The following is a 20,859-nucleotide window of genomic DNA, read 5'->3' as shown; positions in this document are numbered from 1 at the left end:
TGTGTAAACAGTAGTTTGCCTTTTTTTATATACCTTTTCAACTATTTCCATTTAACTGGAGCTAATTGAGGCAGCCCCTTACTTGGGCCAAAATGTGCTAGTCCCAATGTCTCCCAATTAACTGGAATTTATTGTATTTGTGAGAAATCTAGAACTCTTAAGTATATAGAGATTGTTATGGTCAAGGATTCTTTTAAAAATACCAAGGAATGTATGAAGGGAGAAAATATTCCTAGAAAGGCAGATAAAGAAGAAAAAGAATGGATTTAACATTTAAAATACCCCTTAATAATGCCTCCAAGTCACTCACTGTGAATTATGTAGTTTTCGAGTTAAGTCACTCCTGATAATTTGGGAAATGTGAAGCCATATTGTGCACTCTGAGGTCATTCAAACACCACTGTAATTATCATCTTTTTTTTTATTAATGCTAAGAGATAGATGTTGCTCAGGAAGCCAAGGATACCTCCAGTGCTTTTCAATTTAGTGCCAAGATTAGGCTTTGGCTTAAAAGTCAACTGAAACTTAGTACATCCAGCAAGGCAGCACTTTTCTCCAAGTTCAAGGCTCTGGGGTTGGATTTGAACACATGGAACACACTCTGAGATGCAGGTGCTATGCACAAAACCATCGGAAACTGTCAAACTGTTTTAAAAATAGATAAATAGCCTAATTTTAATAACTCGTTTTCACTACAGATGGCTGTGCACCTGTGAAACATGAAACTTTTGTTCTAACATCCTGTCCCCATCTCTAATATCAGTCATCATCTGCAGCCCTTTCTTGTCTCCATTTATCACCTCCCAGCATCTGTTGCTATCGCCACCTGACTCCAGCTGCCAATCAACTCCTTCTCATGTGGTTCTACCTATCACATGCCAGCTTTTGCCCCACCCGTCCTTCTCACCTCTTTATACTGGCTATGTCCCCTCTACTCTCTCAATTCAGATGAAGGGACTATTGGATGCATTAAGTCCCTCTAGCAGCTTGCCTTTTACTGTAATAATCAACTACCCTTAACGTAAGATGGCTAGGTTTGCAGATTTTTGGATTCTACGTAGAATTTGTCTGACTCTACCCTTGTTAGAGCCATTGGGTAATGCCATTTCAGGGATTTCAGGAATTGAAGAGGCAATGTGCCACCTAGTTCTTCATCTGCGCCACCACTATTCCCTCCAAGCCTCTGCTCCTCTCTACAGACACATAGTTGGTGCAAATCATTGGTTCATTGGGTAAGGACAAGGTTAATAAGTACTTTACTAGTAAGGGTGTCAAAGGCTACAGGGATAAATCAGGAGAATGGGGGTGAGGGGGATATTAAATCAGCTGTGTTGGAATGGCAGAGCAGACTCAATGGGCCAAATGACCTAATTCTGCTCCTATGTTTTATGGTCTTATGGTCAAAGTTATGCTTATTTTCAGCAGATCTATTTGTTAATGGTAATGATGCACCTGTTTCTGAAGCCAATGCTTTTTAAAAAACCTTTGCATTTTATCAGTCTTTTAAGCAAGTTATTTTTGTACAATTTTTGTACAAAAGAGAATTGCAAACATAGCACTGATAGTTGAGACGTGTTTAAAAAAAGCAGTTGGGGATGTCCCATTGATTCTGATAGACCAGTAAGTCATTTTTATTTAATTCTCACAAGCACCACATTAAACATGGTAAAGCTCAAATTAATTTTAAACAATTTTGATTAAAATTAAAGTCTGTATGTAGTTACTTCTCACAGATTAGAAACAATGATAGATATATTAGAAAGTCACCAATCACCTTGGAATTAACTGGTTCCATGAACCTACAAATCTGTCGATATCCAACTATTTAAAGCTCAGAATTGAATTAATCGCATCTTTGAAATGCCTATGTTGGAGTCTATATCTGATGATCAAGTTAACAGGGGAAATGAGTCCAGATTCTGACAGATCTCATCTTGATTATGACAACTAATTCTAAACTGATAGAGAAATCAATAGTTTTGTTGATAGAGAGAGGTGTATAATTATTTATCCAGCCAACGCGGACATTATTCGAAGCCAGTTTTGTTTTCAGAACTTAGCCGCATTTTGATGGCCCCAGACACAATTTATTAGACAAGGTTGTTTGTCATATATATTAATGATCTGGATGATGGGGTGGTAAATTGGATTAGTAAGTATGCAGTTGATACTAAGATAGGTAGCACTGTGGATAATGAAGAAGGTTTTCAAAGCTTGCAGAGAGATTTAGGCCAGTTAGAAGAGTGGGCTGAAAGATGGCAGATGGAGTTTAATGCTGATAAATGTGAGGTGCTACATTTTGGTCGGACTAATCAAAATGGGACATGTATGGTAAATGGTAGGGCATTGAAGAATGCAGTAGAACAGAGGGATCTAGGAATAATGGTGCATAGTTCCCTGAAGGTGGAATCTCATGTGGATAGGGTGGTGAAAGCTTTTGGTATGCTGGCCTTTATTAATCAGAGCATTGAGTATAGGAGTTGGGATGTAATGCTGAAATTGTATAAGGCATTGGTGAGGCCAAATTTGGAGTATTGTGTACAGTTCTGGTCACCGAATTGTAGGAAAGATGTCAATAAAATTGAGAGAGTACAGAGGAGATTTACGAAAATGTTACCTAGGTTTCTTCTCCCTAAGTTACAGAGAAAGGTTGAACAAGTTAGGTCTTTATTCTTTGGAGCGTAGAAGGTTGAGGGGGGACTTGATAGAGGTATTTAAAATTATGAGGGGGATAGATAGAGTTGACGTGGATAGGCTTTTTCCATTGAGAGTGGGGGAGATTCAAACAAGAGGACATGAGTTGAGAGTTAAAGGGCAAAAGTTTAGGGGTAACATGAGGGGGAACTTCTTTACTCAGAGAGTGGCAGCTGTGTGGAACGAGCTTCCAGCAGAAGTGGTTGAGGGAGGTTCGATGTTGTTGTTTAATTTAAATTGGATAGATATATGGACAGGAAAGGAATGGAGGGTCATGGGATGAGTGCAGGTCGGTGGGACTAGTTAAGAGTAAGAGTTTGGCACGGACTAGAAGGGCCGAGATGGCCTGTTTCCGCGCTGTAATTGTTGTATGGTTGTATGGTTATAAGGTGTTAAACCAAGGTCCAGTCTGCACTTTCAAGTAAATATAGAAGATTCCATGGTACTACTTTGATGATCTAGGTATAGATTTATCCCTAAAATTCATGTGGGCAGCATGGTAGTGTTACAGTGCCAGCACTCAGTAATCAGGGTTAAATTACAACCTGTCTGTAAGGAGTTTGTATATTCTCCCTGTGACTGTGTGGGTTTCCTGCAGGTGGTCCGGTTCCCCCCTATGGTTAGGGTTATTAAGTAGTCGGCATGCTATGTTGGTGCCAAAAGCATTGCGACACTTGCAAGCCCTAGCACTGTCCTCACTGATTTTATTTGACCAGTGAACGCATTTCAATGTACATCTGATAAATACAGCTAGACTTTAAAAGAAAATCACTTAAAAACGTAATTGTTTAATTATCAAATAGGATCTTGCTATGAATGAATATGCCGTTGTAATTCCAATATGCCACATTAACCAATTTTATAAACACCTTCAATGACTGAAAAGTTCTTTAGTTTGTGCAGAGACAATGAAAGAGTCTTTCTTTATGGTATTGGAAGAGCAACAATTGAAGGCAACTGCAGATGGGTTTCATTTGTAGTCTATTTAGACATGTTTCTTTGCAGTATGTGAAAAAAATCCCTGAAACATTGGTGATAGCAATATTAAATAGTGAATTATACACTCCTAAAGGCTGTTTTGGGTGATATAGTAGATTGCAAAGCATGACCCAAGATGATATTATCATTAGACATAGGAGCTGATTTAGGCCATTCAAATCATTGAGTCTGCTCCACCATCATGGCTGATTTATTATCCCTCTCAAACCCATTCTCCTGCCTTCTCCCCATAACCTTTGATACCCTTACTAATAAAGAACCTATCAGCCTCCACTTTAAATATTTCCCAATGAATTTGCCTCCACACCCATCTATGACAATGAATTCCAAGTGACTCTTCACTTGTGAGTCGGCTGGGGTGATATTCTACGTCTGGTGCTCCCGATGTGGCCTTCTATATATTGGTGAGGCAGACTGGGAGATCGTTTCGCTGAACACCTACGCTCTGTCCGCCAGAGAAAGCAGGATCTCCCAGTGGCCACACATCTTAATTCCACGTCCCATTCCCATTCTGATATGTCTATCCACAGCCTCCTCTACTGTAAAGATGAAGCCACACTCAGGTTGGAGGAACAACACCTTATATTCCGTCTGGGTAGCCTCCAACCTGATGGCATGACCACTGACTTCTCAAACTTCCACTAATGCCCTACCTCCCCCTCGTACCCCATCCGTTATTTGTTTATATACACACATTCTTTTTCTCTCTCTCCTTTTTCTCCCTCTGTCCCTCTCACTATACCCCTTGCCAATCCTCTGGGTTCCCCCCCACCTTTCCTTCTCCCTGGGCCTCCTGTCCCATGATCTTCTCATATCCCTTTTGCCAATCAACTGTCCAGCTCTTGGCTCCATCCCTCCCGCTCCTGTCTTCTCCTATCATCTTGGATCTCCCCCTCCCCCTCTCAAATCTCTTACTAGCTCTTCTTTCCGTTAGTCCTGACGAAGGGTCTCGGCCCGAAATGTGGACTGTACCTCTTCCTAGAGATGCTGCCTGGCCTGCTGCGTTCACCAGCAACTTTGATGTGGAATGCTCATCTCTTGCACATTTTGTTACCTATGGAAGTTTGGGAATAAGCCATAACCTGCATTTCCATTTTCCTCATTTCTTATTGTCTCTACTTTCTACATGCTGTGGTACTGGAGACGGCAAGGAGCAGTTGTGCTGCTTTTAACAACAAAGGATTGCAGAATTATTACAACACTAGAAACCACTTGACCAAAATTGATGGCAGTTCCCTTCATCAATCCTATTCTACTGCTCTTTCTCTAAAATGCCTAAGTGTGAGTGTGTTATGATTATGTTCTTTGTAAATATCTCCATTGCTTTTTATTGAACAGGAGAAGCCCATTGATGAAGTGAATAAGATTTGAAAGGAAGTACAGGGTTCCGCTCTACCATGGAGCACATTTACAAGGAGCATGCCACAAGAAAGCAACATCCATCATTAATGACCCCCACCATCCAGGCCATGCTCTCTTCTCACTGCTGCCAATGGGTCGGAGGTACAAGAGCCTTAGGTCACACCCCACCAGGCTCAGAAACAATAATTACCCTTCAATTCTTCAGACTCATGACCCATTGTGGATGACTTCACTCACCTCAACTATGAACTGATTCCACAACTAACAGATTCACTTTCTAGGACTCATGTTCTCAGTTCTATTTATTTTTCTCTTTACCTGTTTGATTGTTTGTTTTTATAGTTTTTTGTATTTGCACATATTATCTTCTTCTGCGAATTGGCAGTCTCTGTGTGTAGTTCTTCATTGATTATATTGTATTTCTTTGTTCTATTGTGAATGCCTGCAAGGAAATGAATCTCAAGGTAATATATGGTAACATATACATACTTTGATAATAAATTTACTCTGAACCTTGAGGCTTGCAGTCTTGCTACGGTTGTTTCACAACAGAAACTAATTTCTCAGTAACATGAGCAAGGGAAGAGTAGTAACTCATTTCAGTGGATCAATTAGTTCATAAATGTAACCTAGCAATTCAGAATCTCCTCACCCACTCCCAGTTTCTCACTTCATCACCCTCCGCCGCCTATTCACCGTCCCCCTCATCTGGTCTCATCTTTCACCTGCCAACTTGTACTTCTTCCCCTCCTCCCACCTTCTAATTCTGGCTTCTTCCCTCTTCCTTTCCAGTCCTGATGAAAGGTCTCAGTACAAAACATAGAAGGTTCATTCCCCTCCATAGATGGTACCTGACCTACTGAATTCCTCCAGCATTTATGTGTTTTGCTCTGGATCTCCAGTATCTGCCGAATCCCTTGTGTTTATTCTCCACAAGTACTCCCATTAGATATGAGATGGAAGAAAGCTCAGATCTTTTTTAAAGTTTTGTTTATTTCTCCTACAACACACAAAATGTTGGAGGAACTCAGCAGGCCAGGCAACATCGAAGGGTCTTGACCCAAAATGTCGACTGTGATCTTTTCCATAGATATTGCCTGGCCTGCTGAGTTCCTCCAGCATTTTGTGTGCGTTACTTGGAGTTCCTGCATCTGCAGATTTTCTCTTATTTCGCCTATCTTTTGTATTCCCTGGCTCCAGAAGTGGTCATTTTCCTGACTGTCATATTGTTACAGAGCATGGACAACTTTTAATGATCACGGTTTGCAAATTGTGTGTTTCAACTAGCTCTATGCCACCTCTAGTGGAGAACCACAAGAACTTCTGTTTCCAAAAGATTCTGGAAATTTGAATTACAAAAGGCATCCTGGGGAGAGAGACCAGAAGACATGGAGACAGAATTAGATCATTTGGCCCATTGATTCTGCTCCACTATTAGATTATGGCTGATTTATTTCCCCCTTTTAACCCCATTCTCCTACTTTCTCCCCATAACTTATCACGCTCTTAATAATCAAAACCTATCAGAAAAGCACTGATATAATACTTAACATCATTGACCTTCCATCGGAACTTTTATTTCTGTTGCTTTCCTGAGTACTTATGTGTATGTTACAGCAGGGGACCTCTCAGAGCCAAAGTTGAGTTTATTGTCATATGCACAAGAACATTCAAGAACATGCAATGATAAACTTCAACGTGAGGAATTCTGCACATGCTGGAAATTCAAGCAACACACATAAAAGTTGCTGGTGAACGCAGCAGGCCAGGCAGCATCTCTGGGAAGAGGTACAGTTGATGTTTCGGGCTGAGACCCTTCGTCAGGACTAATCGAAGGAAGAGCTAGTAAGAGATTTGAAAGTGGGTGGGGGAGGGGGAGGGGGATATCCAAAATGATAGGAGAAGACAGGAGGAGCTGGACAGGTGATTGGCAAAAGGGATATGAGAGGATCATGGGAAAGGAGGCCCAGGGAGAAGGAAAAGGGGGAGGGGGGAAACCCAGAGGATGGGCAAGGGGTATAGTCAGAGGGACAGAGGGAGAAAAAGGAGAGAGAGAGAGAAAGAATGTGTGTATATAAATAAATAATGGATGGGGTACGAGGGGAGGTGGGGCATTCGCAGAAGTTAGAGAAGTCAATGTTCAGGTTGGAGGCTACCCAGACGGAATGTAAGGTGTTGTTCCTCCAACCTGAGTGTGGCTTCATCTTTACAGTAGAGGAGGCCGTGGATAGACATATCAGAATGGGAATGGGATGTGGAATTAAAATGTGTGGCCACTGGGAGATCCTGCTTTCTCTGGCGGACAGAGCGTAGGTGTTCAGCAAAACGATCTCCCAGTCTGCCTCACCAATATATAGAAGGCCACATCGGGAGCACCGGACGCAGTATATCATCCCAGCCGACTCACAGGTGAAGTGTCGCCTCACCTGGAAGGACTGTCTGGGGCCCTGAATGGTGGTAAGGGAGGAAGTGTAAGGGCATATGTAGCACTTGTTCCGCTTACAAGGATAAGTGCCAGGAGGGAGATCAGTGGGGAGGGATGGGGGAGACGAATGGACAAGGGAGTTGCGTAGGGAGTGATTCCTGCGGAAAGCAGAGAGATGGGGGGAGGGAAAGATGTGCTTAGTGGTGGGATCCCGTTGGAGGTGGCGGAAGTTACGGAAAATAATATGTTGGACCTGGAGGCTGGTGGGATGGTAGATGAGGACCAGGGGAACCCTATTCCTAGTGGGGTGGCGGGAGGATGGAGTGAGAGCAGATGTGCGTGAAATGGGGGAGATGCGTTTGAGAGCAGAGTTGATGGTGGCAGAAGGAAAGCCCCTTTCTTTAAAAAAGGAGGACATCTCCCTTGTCCTGGAATGAAAAGCCTCATCCTGAGAGCAGATGCGGCGGAGATGGAGGAATTGCGAGAAGGGGATGGCATTTTTGCAAGAGACGGCGTGAGAAAGAGGAATAGTCCAGATAACTGTGAGAGTCAGTAGGCTTATAGTAGACATCAGTAGATAAGCTGTCTCCAGAGATACAGACAGAAAGATCTAGAAAGGGGATGGAGGTGTCGGAAATGGACCAGGTAAACTTGAGGGCAGGGTGAAAGTTGGAGGCAAAGTTAATGAAGTGAACGAGCTCAGCATGCGTGCAGGAAGCAGCACCAATGCAGTCGTCGATGTAAGCGACTTATCCTTGTAAGCGGAACAAGTGCTACACATGCCGTTACTCTTCCTCCCTTACCACCATTCAGGGCCCCAGACAGTCCTTCCAGGTGAGGCGACGCTTCACCCGTGAGTCGGCTGGGATGATATACTGCGTCCGGTGCTCCCGATGTGGCCTTCTATATATTGGTGAGGCAGACTGGGAGATCGTTTTGCTGAACACCTACGCTCTGTCCGCCAGAGAAAGCAGGGTCTCCCAGTGGCCACACATTTTAATTCCACATTCCATTCCCATTCTGATATGTCTATCCACGGCCTCCTCTACTGTAAAGATGAAGCCACACTCAGGTTGAAGGAACAACACCTTACATTCCGTCTGGGTAGCCTCCAACCTGATGGCACAAACTTCTCTAACTTCTGCTAATGCCCCACCTCCCCTCGTACCCCATCCGTTATTTATTTATATACACACATTCTTTTTCTCCCTCTGTCCCTCTGACTATACCCCTTGCCCATCCTCTGGGCTCCCCCTCCCCCCTTTCCTTCTCCCTGGGCCTCCTGTCCCATGATCCTCTCATATCCCTTTTGCCAATCACCTGTCCAGCTCTTGGCTCCATCCCTCCCCTTCCTGTCTTCTCCTATCATTTTGGATCTCCCCCTCCCCCTCCCACTTTCAAATCTCTTACTAACTCTTCCTTCAGTTAGTCCTGACGAAGGGTCTCGGCCTGAAACATCGACTGTACCTCTTCCTAAGATGCTGCCTGGTCTGCTGCGTTCACCAGCAACTTTGATGTGTGTTGCAATAAAAAACTTACTTGTAGCAAAATTACCTCAGCAGCATTCACACAAAAAATATAAATTAAGCATAAATTATACACAATTTTTACAAGAAATATCACAATTAAAACAAAAGGGGGAATAAAGTGAGAAGCTCAGAGGGGACAGGTTGAAAAGGTAAAGCGCTGAAGAAGAAGGAATCTGATAGGAGCCGAGAGTGAACTATGGGACGAAGGGAAGGAGGAGGGAAATCATAGGGAGGTGAAGAAAAGATAAAGAGTAAGAGGGGAGCTAGAATGTCCAACGGAAAAAGTGAAGGGAGAGGGGGGAGAAATTACTGCAAGTTAGAGAAATCGATGTTTGTTATTCTTCCTGCCAAAGTGGATATATTTCCAATTGCACAGAAACTTTCTTTCCAAATATTTCTTCATTTTAAAAAGTTGTTACCAGCCATTGAACGCTTAGCATCAGCTACATTCCTCCAACCTATCTATTGTTATAGATCAGGAATTCTGTATTCCAGCAGAGCAGTCCGGTGGCAAAACTAGTCGCTGTCACACTGCTCCAGAGACCCAGGTTCAATGCTGACCTTGGGTGGTGTGTGTGTGTGTGTGTGTGTGTGTGTGAAGTTGCACATTGTCCTTGTGATTCCTGCCCCCGCCCACCCAAAGGGTTTTCTCTAGGTGCTTTAGTTTCCTCCACAGATGTGCTGTTTGGATGGTTAATTAGCTACTTTAAATTGACCTTAGTGTGCTAATGAATGGTAAAATCTGAAGGGAGCTGACAAGAATGTGGGGAGAATGAAATGAGATTTGCATCAGATAGGCATGGTGTACGTACCAGTGAATGGGTGTTTGATGGTCACAGTGGACTTAGTAAACTGAAGGGCCTTGTTACTATGCTGTATGATTCTGAACTCTAAGAACAGTTGACAGCAGGTATCTGAGCCTTTGTTAAATATTTGCTTATGAGATTGTAAACGCTGAACAAATGAAGTCCCAAAGCTGAAATTGACTGTCTCTTTAGTGTTACTGGACAGCACAGCAGGAAAGGATTCCTAAGGTCATAGCAGTTTAAACAAAAAATGCAATCCTGTTTAAATCAATAGTACATTTTTATTTGCCTATTCACCTATTCCAAACTTACCTGTTTCATTTATTCCATTAGCATTAAAAGACATTTTTATAAAAATATTTTGTACTGTATTTATATTAGAGCTTTCAAAATGCCCCACAAATGGTATATTAAATTGCTTATCAAACTGTAGTAAGGTAAATGATCAGATATTGATGATGTTGTTTTGGGAGTAAACATTAGCCAGAATAAGAGAAGAATTTTTGCTTGTTGAGAAATATCCCAGGGTAAGTTACAGACACCTGAATAAGATCATAAGACATAGGAGCAGAATTAATCCATCCTATCATGTCTGATTTATTATCCCTCTCAACCCCATTGTCCTGCCTTCGCCCCATAACCTTTAATGCCTTACTAATGAAGAACCTATCAACCTCTGCTTTAAATATATCCAGTGACCTGCCTCCACAGCTGTCTGTGACAGTGAATTTCCGCAGATTCACCACCTCTAAAAGACATCCCTCCTCATCTCTGTTCTAAAGGGATGTCCTTGCATTCTGAGGCTGTGCCCTCTGTCCCAGATTTTCCCTGTGTTGGGAACATCCTCTCCACGTCCATTCTATCTAGGCCTTTCAATATTTGGTTGGTTTCAGTGAGATTTTACATAGAAACATAGAAACATAGAAAATAGGTGCAGGAGTAGGCCATTCGGCCCTTCGAGCCTGCACCGCCATTTATTATGATCATGGCTGATCATCCAACTCAGAACCCAGCCTTCCCTCCATACCCCCTGACCCCTGTAGCCACAAGGGCCATATCTAACTTCCTTTTAAACATAGCTAATGAACTGGCCTCAACAGTTTGCTGTGGCAGAGAATTCCACAGATTCACCACTCTCTGTGTGAAGAAGTTTTTCCTAACCTCGGTCCTAAAAGGCTTCCCCTCTATCCTCAAACTGTGACCCCTCGTTCTAGACCTCCCCAACATCGGGAACAATCTTCCTGCATCTAGCCTGTCCAATCCCTTTAGGATCTTATACGTTTCAATCAGATCCCCCCTCAATCTTCTAAATTCCAACGAGTACAAGCCCAGTTCATCCAGTCTTTCTTCATATGAAAGACCTGCCATCCCAGGAATCAATCTGGTGAACCTTCTTTGTACTCCCTCTATGGCAAAGATGTCTTTCCTCAGATTAGGGGACCAAAACTGCACACAATACTCCAGGTGTGGTCTCACCAAGGCCTTGTACAACTGCAGTAGTACCTCCCTGCTCCTGTACTCGAATCCTCTCGCTATAAATGCCAGCATACCGTTCGCCTTTTTCACCGCCTGCTGTACCTGCATGCCCACTTTCAATGACTGGTGTATAATGACACCCAGGTCTCGTTGCACCTCCCCTTTTCCTAATCGGCCACCATTCAGATAATAATCTGTTTTCCTATTTTTGCCACCAAAGTGGATAACTTCACATTTATCCACATTAAATTGCATCTGCCATGAGTTTGCCCACTCACCCAACCTATCCAAGTCACCCTGCATCCTCTTAGCATCCTCCTCACTGCTAACACTGCCACCCAGCTTCGTGTCATCCGCAAACTTGGAGATGCTGCATTTAATTCCCTCATCCAAGTCATTAATATATATTGTAAACAACTGGGGTCCCAGCACTGAGCCTTGCGGTACCCCACTAGTCACCGCCTGCCATTTTGCTCCTCATTCTTCTGAACTCCATTGAGTATAGGCCCAGAGCCATCAAGCACTCCTCATAGATTAACCCTTTTATTCCGAGAATCATGCACTGAACCTCCTCTGGGCCCTCTCCAATCCCAGCACATCTTTTCTTAAATATGGGGCTCAAAACAGCTCACAGCATTCCAATGCAGTCTGACCTTTGCCTTATAAAGGGAACGTCGACTCAGACCATGAGAGGCCTGCTTCGGGCATTTTCATGCCTTACAAGGCACAGATTGGAAGTCTGTGTGGGGCGCCACTCCTCGCACAGACTAGAGCAATGAGTGATTAAGTGCCTTGCTCAAGGGCACAAACATGCTGCCACAGCTGAGGCTCAAACTAGCGACCTTGAGATAACTAGACAAACGCCTTGGCCACTTGGCCACGTGCCTTATAAAGCCTCAGCATTACATCCTTGAATTTATATTCTAGCCCTCTCAAAATTAATATTAACATTGCATTTGCCTTTCTTATACTGAAACAAACGTAATTCACGTTTTAAAAGTTATACATGTACCAAAAAATTGTATAATGTTGGGGTCTAGAGGATAAATGGAAAAATATAAATTGCAGTTTCTCAGATATAAGACATAACTGCTATTCACAGAAGTTGAGGTTACATGGTTCTGCTAGGTGACATTAATAATTAATTTATCCTTTTCAATACAGTCTTTCAGTCTGATCACCTCCTACAATTGTTGCTCACTGATGACGTGGAAACTGCTACTATTATGGTGTCTGTCCTGCTCGTTATTCTTCAACTGAACAGGTAAAATGCTTTGATCTGTCATGTAAAGTCAAAATATTATATGGCTGCCTAATTAAAAGCAAAGTAATGTATGCCCTCTGAAAATTTGTATTGTTTTCCATTTTTAACCATTGAAATTTGCTATTTTAACATCATAATTATCCACATCAGTGAAAAGCAAATTAAAATTAACTACCAGTGAAGTAACACACATCAAAGTTGCTGGTAAACGCAGCAGGCCAGGCAGCATCTATTGGAAGAGTTTCAGTCGACGTTTCAGGCCAGGACCCTTCGTCAGGACTAACTGAAGGAAGAGTTAGTCCTGACGAAGGGTCTCGGCTTGAAACGTCGACTGAAACTCTTCCAATAGATGCTGCCTGGCCTGCTGCGTTTACCAGCAACTTTGATGTGTGTTGCTTGAATTTCCAGCATCTGCAGAATTCCTGTTGTTACGTTTTTTTAAAATTCACTACTGCGAAGCCTCTTCCGGTGATGCCTACACCGAAGAAGTTTAGATCCTCTCTTCGACGGGAGTTCAGTGAAACCATCTCTCACTGCTCCCCATCTGTAATTTCTTCGGCTCTTCAACTTTTCGACCACATTTTGACTCAGACTCGCTATCACAGCCATATATCCTTTCTTGGAACGTGTCTCCGTCGCCAACTTACTCCAGTTGGCTTTAGGATGCGTTTCTGAGCCTCTCAATTTGGCCCTTCTGAGGATCCCAGGTACTCACATTTTATTGACTCTGCCTCTCGCCGTTTCTCCCGTCAAGCACTGAAGGCGACCCTCTCCGCCATGAGGAGGTATTTGGTGTCCCTATCCCAGACCCTTCCACACCTTCAGGACACTTTCTTCGCCGTCTGTAATGGTCCTACCCGTTATTTCATCCTCCGTCAGATCCACTCCAGCAACCGCCGTTTTTTTGACTTTGTCATGTTAGGCAAAGATCGCAAGATCCTACATCTACGGACTCCAGAGCCTGCTGGCCATGAAACTAGCAGGCATGAACTTCAGACTGTGGCCCCTGCCATTGATCTCGCCGGCTCCAACACCTCAGGGCATATTCAAAACCCGGACTCCAGCAACGACCATGGACACCTTCAAAGCGATTGCGCAACCACCAACTGCGACTCCAGCCTTGAACTCCAGGTCTTTATGTGCGGCTATTGTGACTCCCATCTCCCCTTCCCCCACCACCGCTCTGCAAACCCATCTCCCTCAGACCCCACCGTCAGCTCCTGGGTCCTCAGAGGCTCCATCTTCCTCTCACCCCAACCCTCCCCTCTCCACTGACACCCCCAGCCTCCCCCCTCCCCCCTCTGATCCCAGCTCTCATCCGTGCCAGGTCTTTATCATCCCCTCCGACCTTCAACTGTTGGAGGCAGAACGCCCTATCCTTAGTAAGGGCCTCACCTACACCTCAGCGAGTTCCGCGTTCGCCATGATGCGAAACTTTTCTTCCGCCGTCTCCATCTCCGAGCCTACTTCTTTGGCAAGGACTCTTCCAGCCCCATCGATGACCCCTTCTCCCGTCTTCAACCCTCCTCTTCTTCATGGACACCCCGCTCTGGTCTTCTGCTCCCACTTTCAAATCTCTTTCTAACTCTTCCTTCAGTTAGTCCTGACGAAGGGTCTCGGCCTGAAACGTCGACTGAAACTCTTCCAATAGATGCTGCCTGGCCTGCTGCGTTTACCAGCAACTTTGATATGTGTTGCCTGAATTTCCAGCATCTGCAGAATTCCTGTTGTTACCAGTGAAGTAAATGGATTGTCCCTTTTGTTGCACATTTAAGTAAATTACTTATTTGCATTAAAATTTTTAAAAATTGTGATTTATAAATTTCAGAACTCCTCAAATCAAATTAATTTTCTACTAAAGCAATAATAAATATCAGTAATAAATATTTACAATCACAACAAGAATATTACCAGGTGTCCTGTGTAAGCTAACAGGTCCTGTGCAAGAACTCCATAATTCTTTCCTTGGACCGTTGAGAGAGATTTGCGTTTTCAGAGTTGGCATTTTTTTGTTGATTGATTTAAAACAAAGCTTCATTTACTCTCCCAGATAGACATAGCAGACTTCTGAGAAGAGTACAAAGTTGTTCTGTTATTCTGACAAATATTTATCCTTCAGTTTGGTAGATTATCTGGTCATATCACATTGTTTTTTGTAGAAGTTTGCTGTACAAAAATAGGCTGCTGCATTTTTATTGGGAAGCTTTTAGAAAACATGTTTTCATAAGACATAGGAGCAGAATTAGGCCATCTGGCCCATTGAGTCTACTCTAACATTCCATTTTGGCTGATTTATTATCCCTATTAATGCCATTCTCCTGCCTTCCCTCCCCCCGTCCCATAACCATTGACACCCTTACTAATCAAGATCCTATCAACTTCCACTTTAAATATACCAATGACTTGATTTCCACAGCCGTCTGTGGCAATGAATTCCACGGATTCACCACCCTCTGGCTAAAGAAATTCCTTCTCATCTCTGTTCTAAAGGGACATCCTTCTATTTTGAAGCTGTGCCCTCTGGTCCTAGACTCCCACACTGTAGGAAACATCCTCTCCATATCCATTCTATCTAGGCCTTTCAATATTTGTTAGGTTTCAATGAGATTCCCCCTCATTCTTCTAAACTCCATTGAGTAAAGGCCCAGAACTATCAAATGCTTCTTATAGTTAACCCTTTCATTCTTGGGAGCACTCTTGTGAACCTCCTCTGGAACCTCTCCAATGCCACCACATTCTTTTTTAGATAAGGGCCCCAAAACTTATCTAAGGTAAGCGGATAAAGTGCTCTGACACATCCTGAAGTTGTAGAAGATTAATTTAAGTGTAGATTTTATTTTATTTTTAGTTTCAGTATATGAACTTACACGAGGAAATGCAGACAAGCCCCTGAACACTTGTGCTGATTACGTTGCTGCTTTTACATGCTCCTTTACAATTGTAGTCCTTGGAAAAGTCAAAAGATTGTAGAAATTTTAATTTAAAAGTTAATGGAAATTATTATCTTAGGTTAGAGATTACTGGTGAACATGATTATTCTAATTCATCTTTTGCCATAAACACAAGAGATTCTGCAGATGCTGGAGGAGCTCACCAAGTCAGGCAGTACCTTTGGAGAGGAATATGGTTTTACCCTAGAATTACAAGAAAGCACACAAATATAACAATTGAGATGAAATCCATTGTTGTGCAAAGTGATCAAACTGTTGCTATTCTGATGTAGCCATTCAGGTCATGCGTGATGGTTCAAGAACCAAGTGGTTGAAGGGAGGTAGCTATTCTTGGACCTGGTTTTGTGGGACTTTATTTTTCTGTATCTCCTGTCCGACAGTAGCTACAAGAAGTTAGCATGATCTGGATGGTTGGGACCTTTGATGATGGATATTGCCTTCTTGAAGCAGCACTTCATTTAGATACTCCCAGTGGTGGGGAGAGATGTGCCAGTGATGTATTGGGCTGAGTCCACTAACCTCTGTAGCTTCTTGCATTCTTGTGCATTCATATTGCCATACCAGACCATTATGCAACCAGTCAGGATACTTTCAACAGTACATTTGTAGAAATTTGTTTAGAGTATTCAATGATGTGTTGAACATCCTTAACCTTCTAAGAAAGTAAAGATGCTGGCGGATCTTCCTTGTGATCACATCAATGTACTGGGTCATCCAATATGTTAATGTCCAGGAATTTAAAGATGTTGACAATCACTGATCCACCAATGTAGACAGGCACACTCTGTTCACCCTCCTTCCCCTTCCTGAAGCCAACAATTAGTTTTATCCTTAGATGTATTAGTTATTAGACACAGACAGCAAGTAATGAGCCCATGCCTCCCAGTTACACCCACATGACCATTAACTTGCCAACTTATATATCTTTGAACTGTGGGTGGAAACTGGAGCACTCAGAGGAAACCTTAGTTTTACTTATATTCAGTGAGGGGTTGTTGTTGCAGAACCACTCAACCAGGTGCACTATCTCACTCCTGTACGCTGACTCATTGTCCAATAACAGTGGTTATTGTGAATTTGTGTATGACCTTGGAGCTGTGGTCAGCTATTCAGTCATCTGTGTATATGGAGTAGAGCAGGGGCTAAGCACATAGCTTTGAGCTGCACTTGCATTGATGATCTGTGAGGTGGAGATGTTGTCACCAGTCCTTACTGATTGCGGTCTGTCAGTGAGGAAGTCAAGGATCCTTTAGTAGAGCGAGGTAAGCACAGGTCTTGATAATGAGTTTGAATAGGGCAGTTATGTTGAATATCGAGCTGTAGTCAATAAACAGAAACTTGGGCTCTGTGTTCCCCCTGTCTAAAAGGTCCAGAGCAGATTGAAGAGTCAGATAAATCATCTCTACCGTTGACCTGTTGTGACGGTAGGCAGAGTGAAGTGACCCAGGTCCCTTCTGAGCCAGGCTGTGCTTTATGAATGAAATTGGGTAGTAACTGTTGCAGCTGAGCCCAGTTCTTTTCTCATCTGATATCCATTGCTGTGCAGTTTCTACTAAATCATTTGATAGTGTTCAGGGGATGGAAGTCTGGCAAGTTTTTCCTTTATAAAGCAAAGATGAAGAGATCAATACAAGATTCAAGATTGTTTAATGTCATTTCCAGAAGGCAAATGTAGAGAAAAATGAAATAATTGTTATTCTGGATCCAATGCAGCTCAAAAAACCCAAATAAGATAAAGAACACAATAATTAGAAACATAATAAATGTAAATATAAATATATAAGATCTTATATATGTAGACTTATGGAGAAGAGGAGTTTGGTGGGTAATATAATGGACGAGTTGACGGCGCTAGCCAGGAGTTAGAGAACATTTCGGGGGAGCAGTGTTATGTGTTTTACTGAAACGTGGCTGCACGAGGACATACCCGACCAGAACTTTTCCATGGAGGGCTTTCAGACCGTTCGGGCTGACCAGAGGTGCACTGAGAGTGGTAAGCGTAAAGGAGTTGGGGGCTTGCTGTTCTGGTTAACAACGGATGGTGCAATCCTGGTCATATTACGATCAAGGAACGTGTTTGTAGCCCGGATATTGAACTTTTTGCTTTTGGACTCCGGCCATATTCCACCGAGATACAACACTGGGTGTCATCGGAGGTTGTTCCTGCCTGTGGCCATCAAACTTTGCAGCTTCTCCCGTGGAGGGTCAGACACCCTGAGCCAGTAGGCTGATCCTGGACTTATTTCCAACTGGCATAGTTTGCATATTGTTGTTTGATTGTTTGTGGTTTTTGTATTGCTATATTTTTGCTCTATTCTTGGTTGGTGCAGCTGTAACGAAATTCCATTTCCCTTGGGATCAATAGAGTATGACTATCTATCTATCTATTGATTGTATGCCCATAAAATGATGCTTGGGCACAAGAATGTCTGTACATAACTGACTCTGACAGGAAATGAGTAAGTACTGGTGGTGGGAGGTATGGTGGAGTGGGTTAGTGGGTGGAGGTATTGATGAGCTTTACTGCTTTGGGAAGGTAACTGTTTTTGGGTCCAGTTTCTTTTTGAACTGTTCCACTGCCTCTGTTGCAGTTAGAGTCATAGAGCACTGCAGCACAGAAATAGACCCTTTGGCCCATCAACCTGTACCTGGACCATAGCCCTCCATACCACTCTCTCCCATATATGGGTGCCTCTGTAGTGTAGTGGTTAGTGCAATGCCATTACAGTTTGAGGCTTGGAAGAATTCCAGCGTCCTCTTTAAGGAGTCTCTGTACATCTTTCCCCATGGAATGCGTGGGTTTTCCCTGGGTGCTGCGGTTTGTTCCCTCAGTCCAAAGATGTACCGGGTAGGTTAACTGCTCATTGTAAGTTGTCCTGTGATTAGGTTAGAGTTAAATCCGGGTTGTCAGGGATTGCTGAGAGAGCGCAGCTCAAAGGGCTGGAAGGCCCTATTCTGCGCTGTATCTCTAAATAAGTAGACAGACGGATAAACTTTTCTTAAATGTTGAAAATGAGTCAGCGTCCACCACTTTCGCTGGCAGCTCATTCCACACTCACATCACTCTCTGAGTGAAGAAATGTTTCCCTCCCCTTAAATATTTCACCTTTCATCCTTAGCCCATGACTTCTAGTTCTAGTCTCACCCAACCTCAGTACTAAAAGCCTGCTTGCATTTGCCCTATCCATACCCCTCATAATTGTGTATACCTCTATCAAATCTTATCTCATTCTCCTATGCTCCAGTTGAGATGAGTTACCACTAGGCACCCAGATAATAATCACTGAATTCTGATAATCATTTGCCTTTCAGAACAATATTGCTCACTGTGGAAGAGAGGAACATTCGATTAATCCTGGATGAAATAACTTACAAGCTATTTGAAAGCACCAATCCAGTTATAGGAAGGGCGTCTATTAAAGTCATGCTGTTGATAGTGGAATCTCATCCTCCTACCTTACAAATGCTCCATACTTCCTACAAAGGTATGCATATTAATTATTATATGTTGTTCCTGATATCCAGCTATTCCATGGAAAAGATAAAGCAGCTTAATTTATTTAAAAAAGGTGATGGAACTTCCAGAATTTTTTGCATAGTAACAGTAGTGCATATTGTTGGTATGTGCTAAATATGTTTGGCATATTCAATAAGAAATGGATAACCCTGTGCTGGGGTTAATTTGATTTAAATTAAGCCATGATAGTGTTCCCATTACAAATCATGGTGTCGGAGTTTGGAGTTCAATTCTGGCGCCATCTGTAAGCAGTCTGTATGTTCTACCGGTGATCACATGGATTTCCTCCGGGTGCTCCGGTTTCCTCCGGGTGCTCCGGTTTCCTCCTACAATCCAAAGACATAGCAGTTAGAAGATTATTTGGTCATTGTAAATTGTCTTGTCATTAGGCTAGTGTTAAATAGGTGGGTTGCTGGCTAGCATGCCTCATTGGGCTGCAAGAGCTTGTATCTCTGAATTTAATAAAATTTCAAAAAATTGGTATTCACTTATCTCATCTGTAATGATACCACGTATATCCTGACTCACCCTGCTCGCTAAAGCAGAAGTCCTGATCCATGCTTTCAATACAACCATGTTTTAACATTTTTTTCCAGTGCTCTCCTTCCCAGCCACTAGCAGGTCTTTTCTATAAATATCTTATTCAATACTTGATCATTTGAGTATCAACAATTGAGTGCACAACAGCTTTCTGCCTCGACCTGTGAAGCTGTCTTTCCCAACAGACTGAAGTTGAATAGCACCCACCAGAAAGAATTAATTGAAGCACCAGACAAGTCAAAATATATATTTTTCCAAGACTTGTGCTCGTTCTTTAGGTGGCTGAAGAGGAATACAGGAGAGAGCTGGAGAATGAGCTTGGGCAGAGCAGCATGTGGGAGGTGTGAAGAACATCACTGACTTCACTCAGCCGAAATGTAGAACATCGGAGTGCAGCCGTGAATGAGCTAATGAGTTAAACCAATACTCTTAATAGGTTTGATAATTGCCCTCCTGTTCACACCCCCCTCAGCACACCAGTCCAGGTGCCAAAGCACCCAATGCTCCTTCAGTGTCCTCCCCCTGCCCCCCTCCAGTTCAACATGTGGATGAACAATGCAGGCTACCACTCTCTACATCCCTTCCTGCACCTACCATCCACACCTCCAGATACCAACTGCTATTGTCCTGATCTTCACCTCTCCCAGCCTCCACCTTCCACCTTCCACAACCTTCCCAGTCATCATGGACTTGCCTTCATGACTGAGCAGGTGAGTAGGGCTCTGGGGAAACTCAAACACGGCAAAGCATTGGGACCGGATGGTGTGGACCCCAAGGTCCTGAAGGGGCGTGCTGAGCAGCTGTGTGGAGTTCTTCACCGCATTTTCAATCTGAGTCTCAGCCCAGAAAGGGTCCCGACAGTGTGGAAAACATCATCAGTGGTCCCAGTACCCAAGAAAGACCAACCAAACGTCTTCAATGACTCAAACACGAGGAAAGCTGCAGATGCTGGAAATTCAAGCCACACACATCAAAGTTGCTGGTGAACGCAGCAGGCCAGGCAGCATCTTTAGGAAGAGGTACAGTCGACGTTTCAGGCCGAGACCCTTCGTCAGGACTAACTGAAGGAAGAGTTAGTAAGAGATTTGAAAGTGGGAAGGGGAGGGGGAGATCCGAAATGATAGGAGAAGACAGGAGGGGGAGAGATGGAGCCAAGAGCTGGACAGTTGATTGGCAAAGGGAATATGAGAGGATCATGGGACAGGAGGTCCGGGAAGAAAGACAATGGGGGGGGAGGAAACCCAGAGGATGGGCAAGGGGTATAGTCAGAGGGACAGAGGGAGAAAAAGAAGAGAG

General features: G+C 43.3%; 1 protein-coding gene across 2 annotated transcripts in view; it reads left to right on the top strand.

The window, feature by feature from the left end:
• The window catches only part of LOC134348252 (IQ calmodulin-binding motif-containing protein 1-like), a 95,033-nt gene that overhangs the window by 24,696 nt on the left and 49,478 nt on the right, over nt 1–20,859 (top strand). For both annotated transcript variants that reach the window (XM_063051350.1, XM_063051351.1), the window contains 2 exons: nt 12,456–12,555; nt 18,819–18,991. In XM_063051350.1, the coding sequence (XP_062907420.1) occupies nt 12,456–12,555; nt 18,819–18,991 (273 nt within the window). The remainder of the gene's footprint in view (nt 1–12,455; nt 12,556–18,818; nt 18,992–20,859) is intronic.

Source organism: Mobula hypostoma, chromosome 6, assembly GCF_963921235.1.
Source record: "Mobula hypostoma chromosome 6, sMobHyp1.1, whole genome shotgun sequence".
NCBI classification, from domain to species: Eukaryota; Metazoa; Chordata; class Chondrichthyes; order Myliobatiformes; family Myliobatidae; genus Mobula; species Mobula hypostoma.
This window is presented reverse-complemented; position numbering and strand designations above follow the sequence as displayed.